The 19,868-nt window shown below is 45.0% G+C and overlaps 1 protein-coding gene and 1 non-coding gene across 2 annotated transcripts in view; both read left to right on the forward strand.

Annotated features, from left to right (window-relative positions):
- The first annotated feature begins 9,961 nt into the window (after positions 1 to 9,961).
- LOC145412593 (transcription and mRNA export factor ENY2-like) overlaps positions 9,962 to 19,868 on the forward strand; it is a 44,963-nt gene continuing 35,056 nt past the window's right edge. The window contains exon 1 of the mRNA XM_080282504.1: positions 9,962 to 10,138. Within this exon, the coding sequence (XP_080138630.1) occupies positions 10,010 to 10,138 (129 nt within the window). The 5' untranslated portion in view covers positions 9,962 to 10,009. The remainder of the gene's footprint in view (positions 10,139 to 19,868) is intronic.
- LOC145412726 (5S ribosomal RNA) lies at positions 11,622 to 11,740 on the forward strand. The gene has a single exon (XR_013899637.1). It is a non-coding gene; the product is annotated as a 5S ribosomal RNA (ribosomal RNA).

A 19,868-nucleotide genomic window follows, 5' to 3' on the forward strand; every position in this document is an offset into this window, starting at 1 on the left:
ATAGCTTGAAAAGGTATCGTAGCCTGAGCTGCACGCAATGTCTGCAGAAAGTAGTGGTGCTACCACTGCTTGGGATCAGGATGTATCACTACAATTAGCTACATTTTTGGAAAAGTAATGAACTACTTTTCCTCTCTTCCATCCTTCCTCATCTGTCTTTCCTCTTTCTTCTGCCTACAGGTGCCTTTACACTCCCTCTTCTTTCTTTACTTCATTCTTTCCTCTTCCTGCCTAAGAGTGACTCTACACTGAGTGACATGCCAAATGGTTTCCTGTACACCACGAAACCATTTACTATGCTGGGTGGTAACCATATAACAAATTTTGGCACCTGGTGGTTATGTGGGTAATTAAGGTGCTTCAATTGCATTGAGCCTGTGAAGGTTTATATCCAAGGGATGGTTGGGGTTTATTGCTCACGTAATGCCACTTGGATGAGTGAGGCTGGTCACTCTCATCTTAAATGTCAAGACCAACATGCCTAGTCCTGGGTTCCTATGCATTTATGGGGTGACGTAGGATTGGATGATGGCTGGATGAACTACTACTATTGCCACGACTGCTACCTGTATTATATTAAATTTTTTAGACTTTGTGCAGTTACAGTTATCCCCTGATTATTTGACGTAATAGAGCCAAAGGCATGTCTGGATGGTGGATCCATCTGGATAATGGATTCCTCCCCTGGCCCTCCTTTGTACATACCCCAACTTTGAAAGCCATTGTAAAAGGCCACAACAGTACTGTACATCATACAATGCTTATTCCTAGTCTTTTACTCTATCTGGTCAAGCAGACCTATAAACCACCATCCACTACACTTCATGGCAGCACATCCTTACACACCAAGGAACATCAAAATGACCAACACATGATATCATACACAAATACTGTCATCTCTCCCCCTTGCCCACCTCAAACCAGCTACAAGAAGCATATCCATGCTCAAAATCACTTGCTGCTCCATTCAGTCACTCAAAGACAACACACAGTTGCATGCACGACCTCCTGATATCCACCCTTCTGAATCCTACTTCCCTTGTGAGGACAAGGTTCACCTGGCCAGGCTGAGTTGTTGACATCATCCAGCCCTCTTCAGTTAATAAAAGAGGCTGGATGACTCCGTTGATGATACCTGTCCAGGATGCAACACAGCACCCCATACTATTAAGCACATGATGGAAGACTGCATTGCACACAATAGCCTGTGCCAATAACACAACATACACTCCTTGAGAGCCCTGTGGGAAAGCCCGGTCTTGTCCGTGGCCTTCCTTAGGGACTCGGGACCGTGGCCAGACTACCTAGGGAACTACTGCAACCACAGCCAAGCAGTTACCATGGTAGTCAGACCCATCAAACTGACAGGCAATCATCACTGCCGGGCCATATTCTGCAGTGAAAAAAAAAAAGCCCACCAAGCAAAAATGTTTGCTTGGCCATAACTTCCACCTGCAAACAAGCAGTTTGTATTGATAAAACAGAAAAATGTATGAATAATGGTTTCGAACAACTACATCACTGCGTCTGGATAATGGATTGTTCGGATAAAGGACGTCCGCATAGTTGAGGGATTACTGTATTTTATAATGGCACTTAATGATATTCATCTCTGTAGTATATACCAGACGGAAGTACAGTACAGTATATGGCTTTTGTTTAGTAAAACTTGGCATAACATTGATTATAAATTATCATTCACAGGAAATACATGGACAATGGGATAACATATTTTACCAATGTACAATGCTGGGTGGTAACCTCATAACCAACCAACACATGTTCCCTACGTGGCTGCAAGTGGGTTGACGGAGGGTTAGTGCCTCTTGCCCTCCTCTCTTCCTGTTTCTCCCATCTTTCCTGTCACTTCTTATTGCTTTTCTTTCCTTTACAGGTGGCTTTACATTGAGTGACAAGCCTAATGGTTTCCTGTAAGCCAAGAAACCATTTACAACGCTGGGTGGTAACCATATAACCAAACAATTACGTGCTCCCTACGTGTCATCAAGTGGGTTGGTGGAGGGTTAGTGCCCCTTCCTGTAAAACAAATAACTCAGAGTCAAATGGCCACCCCTAACGGGATTATGGCATCAGGCAATAGATAGATAGATAGAAGTAATTAGAAACACAAACAAGAAACACCTGGACTGACCAACAGGTGACGACTAAGAACCGAACAAAGGACATGGTATGGATTGCGACATGGAACGTAAGAGGTGCGAATGATGGGAGAGAGATTGTCCAGGTGCTTGAGGATGCAAAAGTGGACATAAGTGGAATAACAGACTAAATGGAGAGTGTGGGAGTATGGGTGGGGTATATGTGCGGAAGTAGGTGAGAATGAGAGGGCAAAAGGAGTATGTATTGTTGTGTGTGTGAGATGGAAGATTATGAGAGTATGGATCAGTTGGCTCAAGGATTGTGTGGGTAAGATTGAAAGTAGGACTACAAATGTGGGATACTATGTTTGTGTGTGTGTGTGTATGCGCCAATGCAAGATCGTGCAAGTAGAGTGAAAGAGATTCTGGGCAAATGTGGAAGTGTGCATAGAAAGGTTTGAAAGGAAGGGGAGAGTATTTTTTATTGGAGAAAAGAGTGGAAAAGTAGGGAATGTGAGGGTGGATGGAGTTGTTGGTGAGTGAGGTGTGCCTGCAGAAGTGGATGAGAATGGCAGTCCTCTAGTGGACATTTGTGCAGTGAGTGGGTTGATGATAGCCAATACCCTCCTTAGACACAAAATGATCCACAGGTATATGTGGCAAATGATGAGAAGGGTGGGTGGTGAACTGAATGAACAAGGCAATGATTATGTGTGTGTAGGTGACGGGACGAGATATGAGTAATGGATGCAAGAGCATACAGAGGTTGGGGGAGTGGACTTTCTGAAAACCATATGGTGGTTGCTAAAGTCAAGGTTCAAATGCAATGGAGGAATAGAAGGGGAGAAGGACAGTAAGTGTCCATACAAAGAGGGTAGAAAGGTTGCGAGAAGATGGGAAAAAACAGAGTATATATATGGGAGAAGTGGAGAAGCAATTGGGTATACTGTATATGATTTGGAGAAGATGGGGGAGGTGGAAGTGTGTGCAAGGTATTCACAGAAGAAATCTGTGCAACATGTGAGGTAGTGTGTTGGGTGAAGAGAAGACGAATGGGGGTGGAAGGAACAGCATGATGGACTGAAGAGGTGAGACAAGCTGTGGCGCAAAAGAAGAAAGCATATATAGAGTGGATGGGAAGCAGGGGCGTGGAGGAAGTTGTGACGGAAGAGAGAGCTATATGTAGAGAGGAATAGAGGTGAGAAGATTAGTAAGAGAGAGTAAGAAGAAAGTGGATGAGGAATTTGAGTGTAAATTGAAGGGAATGTAAGAAAATGTCCTGGAAAGAGGTAAAGAGAGTAAGACAAGGTGAGAAGTTTGTTGGCGAATGAAAGATAAAAATGGTAGATCGCTAGTGGAGAATGGAGAAAAAGTGAGCAGATGGAGAGAACACTTTAAGGAACTGACGAACATAGGAGCATGAAAGTGATGTGAGGATAAGTGGCTGGGAGATGGCGGGAGGTTAGAAGAGAGGAAGAAATCAGTAGGACGGAAGTATTGGATGCAATGAAGAAAGTCAAAATGGGGAAAGCCCCAGGAATTGATGGAGTCTGTGGTGAAATGCTGAAGCATGGGGGAGAGATAGTAGTAGAATGTATGGAAGATGTGCAGCTTGGCCCGGGAGGATGTTGTTCCGGAGGATTGGAAGTCGGGTATAATTCTTCCCCTCTACGAAGGAAAAGGGGAAAAAAGAGGTGTGTAGTATAGTGGGGTGGCTTATGGTAATGATCGTTACCTGCTGGCCCAAAGCACCAAATTTGGCACACATATACTTAAGACCAAAGCAAAACTTTTTGGAGGAGGGTACCCGATTTTGAAGGTCAAGGTCAGGGTCAGGTCAAGGTCAAAGGTCAAACTGTACTATTCGCCATCTTTTTCAATTTCCTTAATAATTTTCAACACAAAATGTGCTGTTATTGTCTAAATTTCTGTTAATGGACTTAAGGAAGTCATATTTGCCATTCAACCTAAATTTCCAATAACCATATTGAATTTGGGTCACGATCTCAGTTCACCGGGTGTAATTTATATGTGAATTATTGGCATCAAAATTGTTATGTAAACTCTGTCGGACAAGTAGCTCTTTATTTAAAAAGAGAATATTGCAATAAACCAAAAATTTACATACATGCTTTAGTTATAATATGATGAGACAAGCATAGCACTATTCTATATGTACTGTAGGTCTTAACCTATGTGACTATCGTGGCGTTAAGCAGACTACTTCCTATTTATTACGACATCCCTGCACTATTATTACAAGAATTGTTTACGTGGACTACCTCCATCAATCTCTGCATGCACATTTTCTCTGGAGGAACTCAAGGAAAAGGAAGGCTCCTCATGTTTCACAATCACCTCGGCACTGACATAGTGTTGTACATGCCAGACCAGCCTTTTCGCATTTGCAGTTCTTAACACACATTGGAACCACCTTGCAGCCACACTTGATTAGTTCTTTGCACGCAGCAGCAGATGGAACTGTGGTCCAAATGGGATGCCACCCAGTGTCTGATTTGGACCAACAGAAACCAGCTGGGCTAGGGGCAGCAATGACTGGTTTAAGACTCTGTGTCCAGATACTGGCCTGGTACACACATCGGTTGACATGTTGGAGCAGAGCATTCTGTGTTGGTGGTAGCCTTTCCATTAGTTTCACCCTGTTAGGAAAGAGGTCTTGCCGAAGGTCGTTAACCTTGCTATGGTGAGTCGTGCTGTCGTACATGGTACAGGTGAAATGCTCAATTAACCTGAATACCGGAGATGATGTTTCTTGAGGAACGAATGCTGAGGATGATGCTGTAGTAAACCCTTTTCAGTCGAAATTGGGAGTGATTTCCAGGTTTTCCAGGCTGATTTCTTTCCTCTACCATTAAACTGGGATGTTACATCACATCCAGTGAAAGCAAGGAAGAAGGGTAGTGCTTGACATTTGTCTTCACCAAGTTCCAAGCAAACAGAGTTGATGTGGTAGTACCGAAATTGCTTCCCTGCACCAAATCCAACCCACAGATTTAAGTCAGGATACCAAGTGACAAAACGGTAAAAAACTCCTACAAGGATCACAACCACGTCTGTATCAACAGTTCTGACAAGAATTGATGTTGCACCTTTCCTTAGGGCATCGAACACATGCAAAGAAATCCTGCTGTCTGCCTCCTCATGGTCACTCTTGTCCATAGTACATTCAGGTTGATTGGAGGTAATGTATACCCACTTTTCAGGTGGGTAGACATGGTTGGCTACTTCTTCTGAGAGCAGAGCAAAAAGTTCTTCCTTGTTTGTGTCGTTCTGCAAGAACCCAGCAAAGGACGTGGGAAGTTTGGCATTGCGAAGCACCTTCCTGCGTACCCCCTTCCCTCGTTTCTCACGGGTAGTTGCCTTCAAGCTGTCTGGACAGTATCTGTCCCATACAATGTCAATTCGAGTGCTGCTTTGTAGTTGCCTCTCTGTCCAAGGAATGAAGATTTTGTCACTGTATTCGCCAAATGTACACTGCTTTTCATGTGGTAGGATATGCACCATGGCAGCTCCATCGCAAATCTTTGCATCAAAGTGTGATGGTGGTTCTGGCTGAATGCTTGGGTCGATGCAAGTCAACAATTCAGCTTTATTTCCTGGTAGACGAAGTCTCCCATTCAGTGACAATGCTGGTGGCCAAGGGTGATTTTCATGTGAGAAAAACTCCTTTAAGTTTGTGTCACGGACCTGAGCAGCAATGAAGAGTTGGCTGAATAGGTTACAGTCACTCTTCATTTCTTGCAACTGAGTCGTCTTTCTGCAGGGAGTGCTGGTATGTGGTCGCTTGAAAAGTGGAAGTTTGTTTTTCTTGATTGTGCTGTGGATGGATTCCTCTCGTTTCACCAGCACATCACTGACATACCTTGAGTACTGCTCTTTGCCAAGTTGCTCCATTCTGTACAGTGCTTCAGCAACCTGTTCATCCATACAATCATGGGTACGTCCCCTCTCCTCCTGTAGTTGCCTCAGAGGACACGACACAGGCGACGGCCGGTAGCCGCACCCATCGGCAGGAGATGGACTGCAGCCGCTCCTCATCAGCACGTCGTCCTCCACACGGGACTTCAGCAACAGTCGGTAGCTGCGCCGACAGGCAAGTGATGGCTGGTAGCTGCACTTCGCCTGCACCCCTGTCGGGGAGTTGGGCACAAATGACGGCCGGTAGCCGCGCCTATGACGAAGGGACGGCCAGCAGCTGCCCTCATTTCGTTGCCCACGGGAACCCAGCAACAGCCGGTAGCCGCGCTGGGGAGGAGCACCAAAGCCCCTTGTCCCCTGTGACTCCACTACGACAGGGCGATCTGCCATCAGACCTGCCGACAGGCGGGGGTGCAGATGACCCTGCTGTCCGCCATGAGCGAGGCAACCTTCAGGAGGAAGGTTTCAGCCCCGAGGCCCTGTACTATCCCCAGGGTTATTCTCTGCCCAGCTGGCTCCAGAAGGAACCTACCTGACGGACTCTGACCGAGGCCGACGCCGCAGCCCGCTCCTGACGGTGTCCCCGATGGCAGGAGACTGCAGCCGACGGGCCCCCGAGGCCGCCCCCAGGACCCCCATGAGAGACCTTTCCCCACCGAGATGCAGGAGACACTCGACCTCTATCAGGCCCCTGAGTGAGCGCTCTAGGAAACTCTTTGGCCCGTCCCGAGAGCCGTACTCCAGTTTCCAGCCCCGACAGTGCGGGGTCCTTCACCGCACGCAGCCCCGGATGAGAGAGGACGTCCCTACGATTGATTCCGTGGCCGCAGGACACAGAGGCCCCTGGCGAAGCTCAGTCCCCATCAGGAGCCGCGGGCTGTGAGCTCTCCCGCCGCCCTCTGCCAATGCCGCCACACTACCCAGTCCCGACAGTGTGATAGTGGAAGTGCGTGACAGTGAAGCAGTGACAGATACAGGGCAGCGTGTTAAGATGTTTAGGGGGAAATTAAGTCAAAGATCTGCCAGTGATATAGTGACGGAAATGTAGACCAGTGAAACAGTGACAGAGAGGAAAAGCCGAGCGGTGATTACAGTGACCTCAGCGAATGTGTACCTCGGCTATAGTAATATATAGGTTTTCCGCAACATGAGACCTAATACCGAGCCACCCATCCTAATAACAGTGTAGATTTTCCCTAATGTGTCAGTGACTAATTCTCCTGCCCAACATCACAAGTGCTGTTCATTGTGCTATTCATTTTGACCCAGAACTATTGTCCAAACAGTATCCTGCATGATATTACTACCCATGATTTCAGTACATGTCATATAATTGTCTAGACTCCTGTTTTGTGACGTCTGCCTGTTCCACATCTAGAATTTACCAATATACGTGTAAGAATGTTGCCCTGAGTTTCTGTACTCTCTATTATTTTTCTAAGCTCCGGTCTAGAAAGGGAACCCAGTTGCTTACTAGGCGTTCAAGGAACGGGAAGCCAACCCTTAAACACCTAGCATAACATATACAAATTTAAATTACAGTAAATGACATAATTTAACAAGCAGTCACGTAACTAAAACATTATAGAGAAAAAAAGCAAAAAAATTAATGCATAACTTCTCACTTCTTATTTCTTTTCTTTACTTTACAGGTGGCTTTACATTGAGTGACAAGCCAAATGGTTTCCTGTAAGCCAAGAAACCATTTATAACGCTGGGTGGTAACCGTATAACCAAACCATACGTGCTCCCTACGTGTCAACAAGTGGGTTGGTGAAGGGTTAGTGCCCCTCTCCGTAAAATAACTAACTCAAAGTCAAATGGCCATCCCTTACGGGATTATGGCGTCTGGCAATAGATAGAACTTACGAAACAACTACGCTCACAAGCAGCAGGCAAACTGGCAACTCCAACTCGTACCAGAGCTACGGTATGGGAAACGTCGAGCAACATCTTGGCTACTAAAATGCCGGGAATAACGACTGAGGGCAACACAACACCCCCAGGAGGAGCCTATGGAGGAGCAGACAGAGCGCGACCCGACCCCGGGCGACAAGTACATAAGTCCGCCCGGGCCGTGCCCACCGCCACCATAGCAGAAAAAGGAGACTATCTTGCGGGACCCTCGACAGGATCGGGGTGGAGCTATTACTCTAGCTCCAGGCAGCACCCCAGCAACGGCCGGTAGCTGCGCCCTTTCTGAGATGGCCAGCAGCCACTCACCCCTTCTTCAGGAGACGGCCAGTAGCTGTTCCCACCTTCATCAAGAGACAGCCAGTAGCTGCTCTGAAGGTGCCCTAGAGACGGCCAGTAGCCACTCACCCCTCACTTGGGAGACAGCCAGTAGCTGCTCCCGCCTTCATCAGGAGATGGCTGGTAGCCGTTCCCAAGGTGCCCTTGAGACAGCCAGTAGCTGCTCACCCCTCCTTCAGGAAACGACCAGTAGCTGTTCCTGCCTTTGTCAGGAGACGGCTGGTAGCCGCTCTGAAGGTGCCCTTGAGACGGCCAGTAGCTGCTCTGAAGGTGCCCTTGAGACGGCCGGTAGCCGCTCACCCCTCCTTCAGGAGACGGATGGTAGCTGCTCCTGCCTTCGTCAGGAGACGGCTGGTAGCTGCTCTGAAGGTGCCCTTGAGACGGCCGGTAGCTGCTCACCACTCCTTCAGGAGACGGATGGTAGTTGCTCCCTCCTTCGTCAGGAGATGGCCAGTAGCCGCTCTGAAGGTGCTCTTGAGATGGCCGGTAGCCACTCACTCCTCCCTCAGGAGATGGCTGGTAGCTGCTCCTGCCTTCGTCAGGAGATGGCTGGTAGCCCCTTCGAAGGTGCCCCTGAGACAGCCGGTAGCCACTAACCCCTTTTTCAGCTGGCCGTCGCCTGGGCCCGACTCCCTGACGGAGGCACAGGCGAAGTGCGGCTACCGGCTGTCACTTGCCTGTTGGCGCAGCTACCGGCCATCGCCGAGGCTCTATATAGAGGACATGTCATCTCCTGCCGACGGGCGTGGCTACCGGCCATCGCCTGTGTCGTGTCCTCTGAGGCAACTACAGGAGGAGAGGAGATGTACCCTTCTCTCCCCAGCGCGGCTACCGGCCATCGCTGGTTCCTGTGGGGGGGAATAGCAGCACCTGATGGGGGAGCAGCTACCGGCCGTCTCCTGCTGTGTGGCCCGGCTACAGGCCGTGGCCTTTTGGGGGCACGGCTACCGGCTGTCACCTGAGCCTGGCTATAGGCCGTGGCTCTTAATGGGGAGCAGCTGCCAGCCGTCTCCTGAAGGGCTGAGTGGCTACTGGCCGTCTCACAAAGGGCACGGCTGTTGGCCGTCGCTGGGGTGCTGCTTGGTGCCGAGGAAATAGCTCCACCCCGATCCTGTCGAGGGTCAGCTCGCCCGCAAGGTAGTCTCCGTTTCCTGTATGGTGGCGGCGGGCGAGTTTCGAGTCATAGGGGCGCGCGACCAGGGCGGACTTACGTCCCTGTCATCCGGAGTCGGGGCGCGCTCCGTCTCCCCCTCCGTAGGCTCCTCCTGAGGGTGTTGTGATGCCCTCGGTGACTATTCCCGGCATTTTAATCAGACTTAACTATATTGTTTGCGATATATTGATAGATAGTGTCGTGTGCTATACTGTGTTTGTGTTATGCGTATAGTGCTGTGTCATGTATTATACTTGTGACCCATACAGAACTGTCCATGCACTAGTGTGTAAATTCTGTTGTATTCTGTAAGGCAATATACGTGTGGAACTGGTTAGCCGTGTTTAAGCCCTATCCCTTATCTGCATGCTCTAGCCCGGTCCAGAATAAAAGAACCCAAGGCCCGTGCCCGTATCTGAGCCCAAGGAGTTGGCCGTCCGGACTCACTGGCAGAGACCGTCTTGACCATGGTTTTGACGGGGAAATGTCCCGGGGCTTTTGGAGTTTACCCTGACGACGTGTAAACAAACACAAACACTGCTGTCACTGTGTTCATTCCTCAGCCATGTCGGAGAGAAGCACGCAGCTGAAAAATTCCATCAATCAAAAACTTGTTGAAACAGGAGAAAAAGAAAGATTGAAAGATATGTTGAGACAGCGTCTGACAGAATGTGGATGGAGAGACGAGCTGAAAGTGAGTGCAGTGAGGTAGCCGTTTCATCCACCATTGTCTTGTGTGCTGCATCAATAGGAATTATTGGATATTGTTGTTTTAAACATTAGGTATTTCGTTCTGTTATCGTTTCAGCCCCTAACGGAATTCATTTTTATTCTGTTCGCCAATCGATAGTTCTGTCAATGACAAGAACTAGGAGTACCATCACTTACCACTGCAACTCAGTAATAATGGCAATATATATTTTTTTTTTATTATCAGAAATTTCAGTGAGAAGCTGGTCTTGTCGCAGCCAGATCTGGTGAGTTATGATTGCATGTGTACGTTAGTTTCCACCATGCTTAACTGGCCTTAAGCAGCGGCCAATAAGCAACCCGATGTGAAGGGAGGTAATTTTGAATGAATCATGGACTATGGCCAGTAAGCGACCTCCTTACAATTTCCTTTGTTTTAGGCCAATCATTTCAAACCTAATTTCCCCAAATAGGAATGGGAGGCCCTTCATATGAATTTGAATTTAGTCCAGCTATGGCGACTGTCCAGTGCAGACGCCCGATTTGTGACTATGGGTTTTATGAATTCAGTGTAAATTAAGGTTAGTCCAGTTAATACAGCACAGCCTTATACAAGGTGAGGTTTGATTGGTTAGGTTAGGTTAGATTAATAAAAAAAAATTTAAAGTTACTTCAGTTCATACGGCACAGCCTTATATAAAGGTTAAGTTTGATTGGTTAGGTTAATGAAAAAATCACAGTTAATCAAATATATAGTTCTTTTTTTTAACATATATTAGTGATTTTTGTATGAATTTTATTGACGACTATATCACAAAATACCTGTTTTGGGTTGGTTGAAGTGGGGAAAGGGTGGGGGCAAAACTTGAAAACAAGTACCGGTAATTTGTGGTAAAATCGATAATCAAAATCCTACAGAAAACACTAAAATCAGTAGGTTCCGGAAAAAATAAAAGAGAGTTGAGGGCTTAAACGATAATTTTACCAGTACAGTATTTTTATTCAGGCATACCCTTAGCATGCTAGAGTATTTTTATTCAGAGGCATACAGTACTGTACCTTCTTTGCTATGGTATTTTGATACAAATACATACCACTACATGCTACAGTTTTTTCTGATTAGTTAAATCCTCAAGAAATAGAGCTTCTCTTGGTAGGGTATAATTTCCATTGCAGATGCATACAAGTATTGGCCAGTGTCCCCAGATCTGGATTGTACGTTATAGAGAAACTGGGAGAATCTGAGGCAAAACCGGCTGAAAATATTGGCTGTATTGTATTTATAAATTAATGTTAAATAATCATGTATTATAATGATGAATACATGCATTTATGTTCATGTTTGGTATTTATAATGTGTCAGCGTGAAAAAAATTGTTGTTAATATGATGTACCGTACCGGTAAACATGGTGGGCATGGAATGTCAGGACCACTGTAAAAAGTTGACTTAATCTAACTGGTATGCCTAATTTTATATACTGGTACTGTTAACGGCCATGCCACGTTGAGTACACCGCTTCCCATCCAATCAGCGAAGTTAAGCAACATTGGGTCTGGTTAGTACTTGGATGGGTGACCACCAGGGAACACCAGATGCTGTTGGCATCCCTACGTCAAGTGGGGTTGGTGGAGGATTAGTGCCCCTCCCTGTAAAACAATTAACTCTGAGCCCTTGGCCACCCCATTTGGGATACATGGCGTCTGGCAATGGATGGATGGATGGATATATACAGTACCCTCGCGTCCAACACAGTAATATTGTCATCCATGGGTCCCGTGTTGGACCAAAAACGTGTTGGACAAACAACAGAGCTTATGGGGAAAAATGAATTATGTCAGCAACCCTAGGAAAAGTCACCCTATACGAGTATACTTACCATATACCTATACATATATTAGTAATGCTGTAATTATAATGAATGGTACCGTACTATGAATGATAACTAACCTTTTAGGATAATGGTGGGCTTGTTGGGAATGGAAGGTGGTATTCGAGGCTGTAGGTAGTCCTACTGGGTCGCCGGAGGATGGCTGCTGGCGTCACTAGTGGGTAATGGCTGCTGCTCCTCAACCTCCCTCATTAATCCTTCGAAATTCCTCTCCCCTTTCTTCTGCCTCTCAATGAATTCTAGCTTGGTGGCCTGAGGGAGGTGCCGCAACTTCTTGGGGTTCTCAGAAGGCTTCCTAGGCATCATGAGCTGAGTAAAATGCAGTACCAAGGTCAGAAAATGCAGCAAGAAAAAAAAAGCACCATCCAATGCGAATTATGCAACTGAGTGGCGCTGTGGCGGGAGAAATTTAAACAAAACATCACGTGAGAGCAGAAGCGTTTTTCATTGGGCGACATCACAATCACGTCACAATAGCGGGCGAGGGAGGCTACTTGATCGGAAGTTTTGATTGTCTCTCAGCGTCACAGGAACGTCCAGTATGACCGTGTTGGACCAGAGGTAATCGCGCTAGAGGCGAACTCTGTGGATTTTGCCCACTTCTCGGAGCTCCGTCCGTGTTATGCTTACGCACCCGATTTACAGTACTTAAATCGTATTAAATTGTACTAATTTTTTGCTCTCCATGCTGGACGTGAATCGTGCTGGACAAACACGTGTTGGACGCGAGGGTACTATATATATACTGTATATATATATATATATATATATATATATATATACAGTATATATATATATATATATATATATATATATACAGTAATACCTCGATATACAATACCCATAGATGCGATACCCTGGCTTAACGATGAGGGTAGAAATACCACCAGACCCCACCTAACGATGGCCAAACCCCGGTTTAACGATGGGTTTTGGTTTTTCTCACTGATTTTGATGACATTTCAGACTAAATTGTGTGTTTAGGTTGATTTATAAACTGTTTTTAGACTCCGATTAATGTGTTTTAGCCATAAGTGGGCTGAACATTATCATTTTTGGGTATCCACTCAGCTCCCTGCTATCGCACCTAATTGGTTACAGCAAACGCACGTGATAGCTGAACTGAACAATCAATGGGAAAATTTCTAATTGGTTTTTCGGTGGCCCATTTTTCTAACTTTTAACCACTTTATGCCTACGATTTCCTGCCAATCTCTCCTCCAACATGAAATAAAGCATTATTATATTAATAATAACATTATAATGAATAAATAAACAACATAAAAGGCCATCAAACTTTTATAAGAATTAAGGCGTGGGTGGTTTGAAGGGTTCCAAGGCTTGGGAGTGACTTAGTTGCTGCCAGATCTCTTTAGCTGTCTCCATGATTTCTTAGTGTCCACAGCTAAAGGGGGTATCACACGGTACATCGTATCAGGAACGGCCGAGGAAGATTTAAATGGAACAAAACTTGGACGCTGTCACACATGTTCCTCATACTGTTGCCAGAGCCCTGTCTCAGTTGTAAACATGTGATTACTTTATTGGCATCACAGTTTTCTCAGCATAGGAAATATTAACTCATTATAAGGGTTTCAAAACGATTGATATTTATTCTAAAATACAGTATTAATAAGTATTCAGTGTTAGGCTAAATTTCAATGCTGTAGTACGATATATTCTGTCTAGTCGCCTGGGTTTTGGTCACACTGTTTTGCCTGTCGTATCCTCGGCAGGAATCAGTTCAGATGCATTCCAAATGCCTGTGGTATCGTCGGCAATTTTACCACGTTAACGTTCCGATTAACCATCGTATCCTCTGCAAACCTCGTATGAAGTGCCGTGTGAATAAGTTTCGCTTATCCTGTCTTCAAACTCGATGCGTGATAGCGGTCTTGGGGTGCGTGATATCATGTATGGTTGTGCATTTGATGTGTGCGCGATAGCAGGTAACCGCGATAGCTGAATGAGCGATAGCAGGGGGTTGAGTGTGGTTTACTAAGCTTAATTTTTTACAGACTTATATTTGGCGATTTGCAGATATTATTTGTTGGTTTCAGTGAGTTATTTACAGATGTTAGGCTTAGGTTAGCTTCCATTATACCTGTTAGGACATTTGGCTTTAAACTTGTTTTTGGTCTTGGTTTGGGAGGAAACCCAAGGCTGGTAAATGCTCCACATTACTATTTTTTTTTTTTTTTAATACTGGGTAATAGAGCAGTGGAAGGAAAAACCAATGAATAAAAAAAAAATAGTCCATACACCAGATCACTGGTGTCCTCCATTCATAAAATCTCTGTAACAGTTGGACTTGAACAGCTGTAGGTTGAAGTTTGGAGGGAAACAACCCTGAGGAAGCGAGTTCCAGAGAGGTGCAGTTCGGGGAATGAAAGAATTCTGATAAGCAGAAGTTCTGCAATATGGCTGTGACATTCCAGTCATGAGCGCTATCAGATGCCTGTGTAGCACAAGGGAAGGCATGGAGAGGTGGCACAATGGACGCAACTTTGTCTGAGCATTTGCCATAAAAATATCTGTAAAATAATGCAAGGGAGGCAACATTCCATCTTACTTGTAAGGGAGGTAGTTTATTTATAATAGCAGGGTTAATAATACCAACAGCTTTGTTCTGAATTTTGTATAGTTGTTTTAATGCAACCTCTCCACATCCATTCCACAAGGGTGAACAATATTCAAGCTGAGAGCTCACATGACTCGTATAAATTATAGCTAACTGCTCGTCAGTGAAGAAGTTACGGACTCTGTACAATAATCCAAGTTTCTTTGGGGTGGTTTAAAAAAGTGATCTGACATGAGAGGTCCAGCTGAGGGCATTGTTAAATGAGACACCGAGAATTTCAATACTTTTGGAGATGGAAATATTAGTAGCGTTGAAGGTAATATACGAATCTGGCAGTATCTGTCTATTAGTAAATTGTATATATTTGGTTTTACTAGCATTAAATGTGACAAGGTTGTTTTGTCCCCATTCACTGATCGTAGATAGTCTTGATTTATGGAGATGGCTGTACTGAGTTGAGAGTTAGAGATATTAGACTTTGTAAATGGGTGTCTGAATGTGAACATACTATGAGGTGTTGAGGCATCTGCATATGAATGGATGGGATTGTGGGTGACAGATAAGAGATCATTAATATGAACCGGGAATGGGCTTGGCGCCAGACCAGATCCCTGCGGCACGCCGACGTTAATTGAGTGGAAATTGGAATATACATCATTTTCTTTTATTTTTCTGTTGCTGAGATATGAGGAAGGCAGAGGAACAAAAGACATTAGTCCATTGCAAAGGAGTTTGGATAGCAGGGAACGATGCCATACGTTGTCAAAAGCTTTAGAAATATCAAGGGGTACTGCATGAGTTTCTCCATGTAGGTCGATTGATTGATGGATGGTATGAGCCAGGAGATTGAGTATGTCAATGGTGGATCTTTCATGGCAAAAACCATATTGTCTATCACTAATTAAGTTGTTGGATTCAAGATGTTTAACTGTGTGCTTATTAATTAAAATTTCATATACTTTACCAAGAGAAGATGTGACAGCTATTGGTCTGTAATCAGAGGGGTCAGAGAAACTTCCTTTCTTTGGAACTGGGTGGATATTGGCTTCTTTCCATGGATTAGGGAATGAAGAAGTACGTATGCATGGTCTGAATAATTTAGCTAGAACAGAGGCAGGTTCTGGGGAACATTTTTTCAAAACAGCTGGAGGAATTCCATCTGGGCCTGGAGCTTTGTTGGTAGGTAAACTGTCTATGATGGATTTTAAGTGAAGTGTTGTGGTGTGGATGTGGATGTGATAGGAAGCGTTAGGAGGAATACACTGAGGTGGTTTGGCCATGTGGAGAGGATGGAGGGTGAAAGACTGACGAAGAGAGTGTATGTGAGTGAGGTGGAGGGGGGGAGAGGGAGGGGGAGGCCAAGGATGAGATGGAGGGATGGGGTGGAGTGGTATATGAGAGAGGGGGGTGTGAGTTAGGAGCAGGGCAGTGAAATGGCGGGGGACGGGGCGACGTGGAGGCGATTTCTTTGTGGCCACCCCGAACGGGATTGAGGCGTCTGGCAATAGATAGATAGATAGAACTTTGGGAGAGTCAAGCTCTAGTACTGGGATGTTCTGACTGACTTCCTCAGTGGTAGAATTTCTGGCAAACATACTGGCAAAAATATCTGCTTTACCACACGGGTCATTTGTAATGTTGCCATCTGAAGATTTTAGTAAGGGAGTGGGTGATGATTTGTTAAAGTTATTATTGAAAGAATTGAGAGTTGACCAGAATATTCTATTGTCATTAGGGTTGTTAAGTAGTTTTGATGCTTGATTTTGAAGAAAGTTTGATTCAGCGAGATTTATTACAGCTTTTGCATGGTTTCTAGCAATTTTAAATTGAGAGAGTGATTCAAATGTTTTTGATTTGAAGTAAGAGTTATATGCTAATGACTTTTGGGCTGTTGCTCAGGCACAGTTGCTATCAAACCATTTTGGAGAGTTCAGTCTTTTAGTGACCTGTTGACTTGGTATGAATAAATCTATTCCACCTAGTATTAAGTCACAAATGTGGGACTGGGTAGAATAGGGGTCACTAGAGAAGAAAAACTGCCGTGGAATGTCAGCAAGATAATTTCTAAATCCATCCCAGTTTCCCCTGTCAAAGTGCCATTGGGTCACCCTGACAGGTTCAGAACGTGGAGCTTTGGGGGGCTAACTAATGAGCTTTGATGAGATTGTGGTCAGAGGATCCAAGTGGTGACATTACCTCAATCCTGTATTGATCTGGATTACAGTAATCACTCTAATATCCGGACGCCCAATATCCGAACATCCCCACTATCCGGATATAAGAATGTTTCATACTGTCCATTTTTCCATACTATACATACCTCATTTCACTCTTTAATGTCCTTTATTGGTGTGAATAGGGTGTTAGGAGCTATGCACATGCAGTAGAAAGGTGTTTTTTTGAGTTAGGCTAGGTTAGGGTCCATAAGTACCAGTCCAGGAGCCAGCCACCAGAATGTTTATTATTGTATGAACCTACTTCTAAACCGTCATTTTATGTTTCTTTTGCATTTATTTCAGTCATTTATGTGCCTTATTGGTGTGATTTGGGTCTTAAATAGGTGCTATGCATGTCCAGAGGGAGTTGTATAGGTGTTTCTCTGAGTTAGGGTCCATAAGTACAAGTCCATAAGCTTGGGCCCAATATCCGGACAGAACCAATATCCGGACCTACCTATGGCTCTATTACATCGGATATTGGAGTGATTACTGTATTTGTCAGGAACAGATCCAAGAGATGGGCCTTATGGTTAGGATTATCTGGTATTCTGGTTTGTTGCTTTACCAGCTGCATGAGATTAAACAATTTTGCAGACGGCTCGCACTCTAGACCAGCATCGTCAGTCCTGGTGGAATGCAATAACCATTCAACATTATGTACGTTAAAATCACCCCAAATGGTAATTTCGGTGATAAGAGCAAGGTTAAGGTTACTCAACTGCGTGGATGTGGAGTCAAATACACTGGGTTCTGAAGAAGCATTGGAGGAGCGATTGGCTACACAGATATAGTTGGTAATATTTAGAAAATTTAGTTTATACAATGAGTAATCAAAACTGGATGAAGTGAAGTTTTAAATAGTGCCAACTGTATATTGAGATTTGATATAACAGCAGGTGCCGCCCTTGTTATGTTAGTTTGTGAGGAGATGGTAACCAGGAACACAAAATGGGGATATTTCGGTAGAGGGTGAGATTTGTGGTTCTGTGAGGAATAGGGCCAGAGGGGATATGGATTGTAGGAAAAAATAAACTGAATTTAGATTAGTGCTAAGACCACGGATATTGGTGAAGAATAAGGCTTAGTAAACTGTACCACAAAATGACAGTGTTCACCCCACCTATGACTAAGCCACATTAAATCAAAAACAGTTTATAAATCAACATAAACACACAATTTTAGTTTAAAATATCATCAAAATCAGTAAAAAAAAAATCAAAATCCATTGTTAGGCGGGGTATGGTGGTATTTCTACCCCCATCGTTAAGCTGGGGTATCGCATCTAGGGGTATTGTATATCGAGGTATACCTGTATACCCAGGGAAGACGAGAGGAGAGACGAAACGAGCTTCACCCAGCTCCCAACCCTCCCCCATACCTCTACCCAACCGAACCCTCCCACTCTTCATTCTTAGCTGGCAGTTACATCTCAGGCTAACCTCATACTTTACACTTATAATCACATTACTAATACACAAACATAAAACACTAGGATATGTAAAAAGTATATAATATAGGCTAACTATAAACACGCTGCAGCAAGAAATTAATGCATTATAATGACGACAGTTAAACAAAAACGCAAACAACGGCCATCCTAGGCCTCATGCATCGAGTGCTTGCGTGTGTGCGTATGCGTGTGTGCGTATGCGTGTGTGCGTATGCGTGTGTGCGTATGCGTGTGTGCGTATGCGTGTGTGTGTGTATGCGTGTGTGTGTGTATGCGTGTGTGTGTGTATGTGTGTGTGCGTGTGTGTGTGTGCGTGTGCGTGTGTGTGTGTGCGTGTGTGTGTGTAATTCACCGGGTCGGTCAGGATCACTTGATGGTCGTGATCGTCAGCTTTTACCCTCCCGGAAGGGAGCTGAAAGCTCATATAGTCCGATCTAAGGGCAAGGCTGTGACCTTCACACACCCACACACCCGTCCCCTTGCTCAAGGGGGACAGTAACCACCCACTTCGTCAGTGAAACTTTTCGCAACCTGAGCGAGGCGCGAACTCCCGTCCACCAGATGGCGAGCGAGAACGTTACCACTGCACCAGCGAGCGGTGCATGTGTGTGTGTGCATGTGTGTGTGTGTGCGTGTGTGTGTGTGTGTGTGTGTGTGTGTGTGTGTGTGTGTGTGTATGTGTGTGTGTGTGTGTGTGTGTTTGCAAAGCAGTGCACTGAACACATGAGGCCTGAGGTATCTGTTGTTAACTTTTTTGTTTTACTGTCAACATCATAATGCATTAATTTCTTGCTGTAGCATGTTGATAGTTATATTCTTTTAACATATCCTAGTGTTTTATGTATGTATTAGTAGCAGGACCAAGAGTGTTGAGCATGAAATCAGCTTGAGATGTAACTGCCAGTTAAGAATGACAGGTGGGGGGGTTGGGTAGGGGTATGGGGGAGGTTGGGAGCTGGGGTAGAGGTGGCTGGAGTTGGTTTTGTTCCCCCTCCCCTCTTCCCTGGGTATACAGGGTTAGGAAGGAGACACCCCTGGGCAGAAATCAGTGATTGTGAGTGTAACAGAATGGACGTGGAAGATGTGCAGATTGGCCTGGGAGGAGGGTAGAGTCCCAAAAGATTGGAAGTCAGGTATAATTATTCCCTTGTACAAAGGAAAAGGGGAAAAAGAAGTGTGTGGTAATCATAGGGGCATTTGTCTCCTTAGTGTAATAGGAAAAGTGTATGGCAGAGTACTTATTGACAGAGTTAGGGAAATAACAGAGGAATTAGTTGGAGAAGAACAGGGAGGCTTTAGGAAGGGAAGAGGTTGTGTAGATCAGATATTAATTCTTAGATCTCTAGTGGAAAAGTTTCTAGAGATGGGAAAGAAGTTGTATGCGGCCTTCATGGATTTGGAGAAAACACATGACTGGGTGGATAGACAAGGATTGTTGAAAGTATTAAGAATATATGAAGCAAATGGGAAGTAGTTGAATGCTGTGAAGAGTATGTATGATGGTGCTAAGGCTGCAGTGTGTTTGGATGGTGAACTGAGTGAATTTTTCTCTTTGAAGGCTGGGTTGAAACAGGGATGTGTCATGTCTCCATGG

This window comes from Coenobita brevimanus, chromosome 93, assembly GCF_032717465.1.
Source record: "Coenobita brevimanus isolate Jiangsu-jjx chromosome 93, ASM3271746v2, whole genome shotgun sequence".
Lineage (NCBI taxonomy): Eukaryota > Metazoa > Arthropoda > Malacostraca > Decapoda > Coenobitidae > Coenobita > Coenobita brevimanus.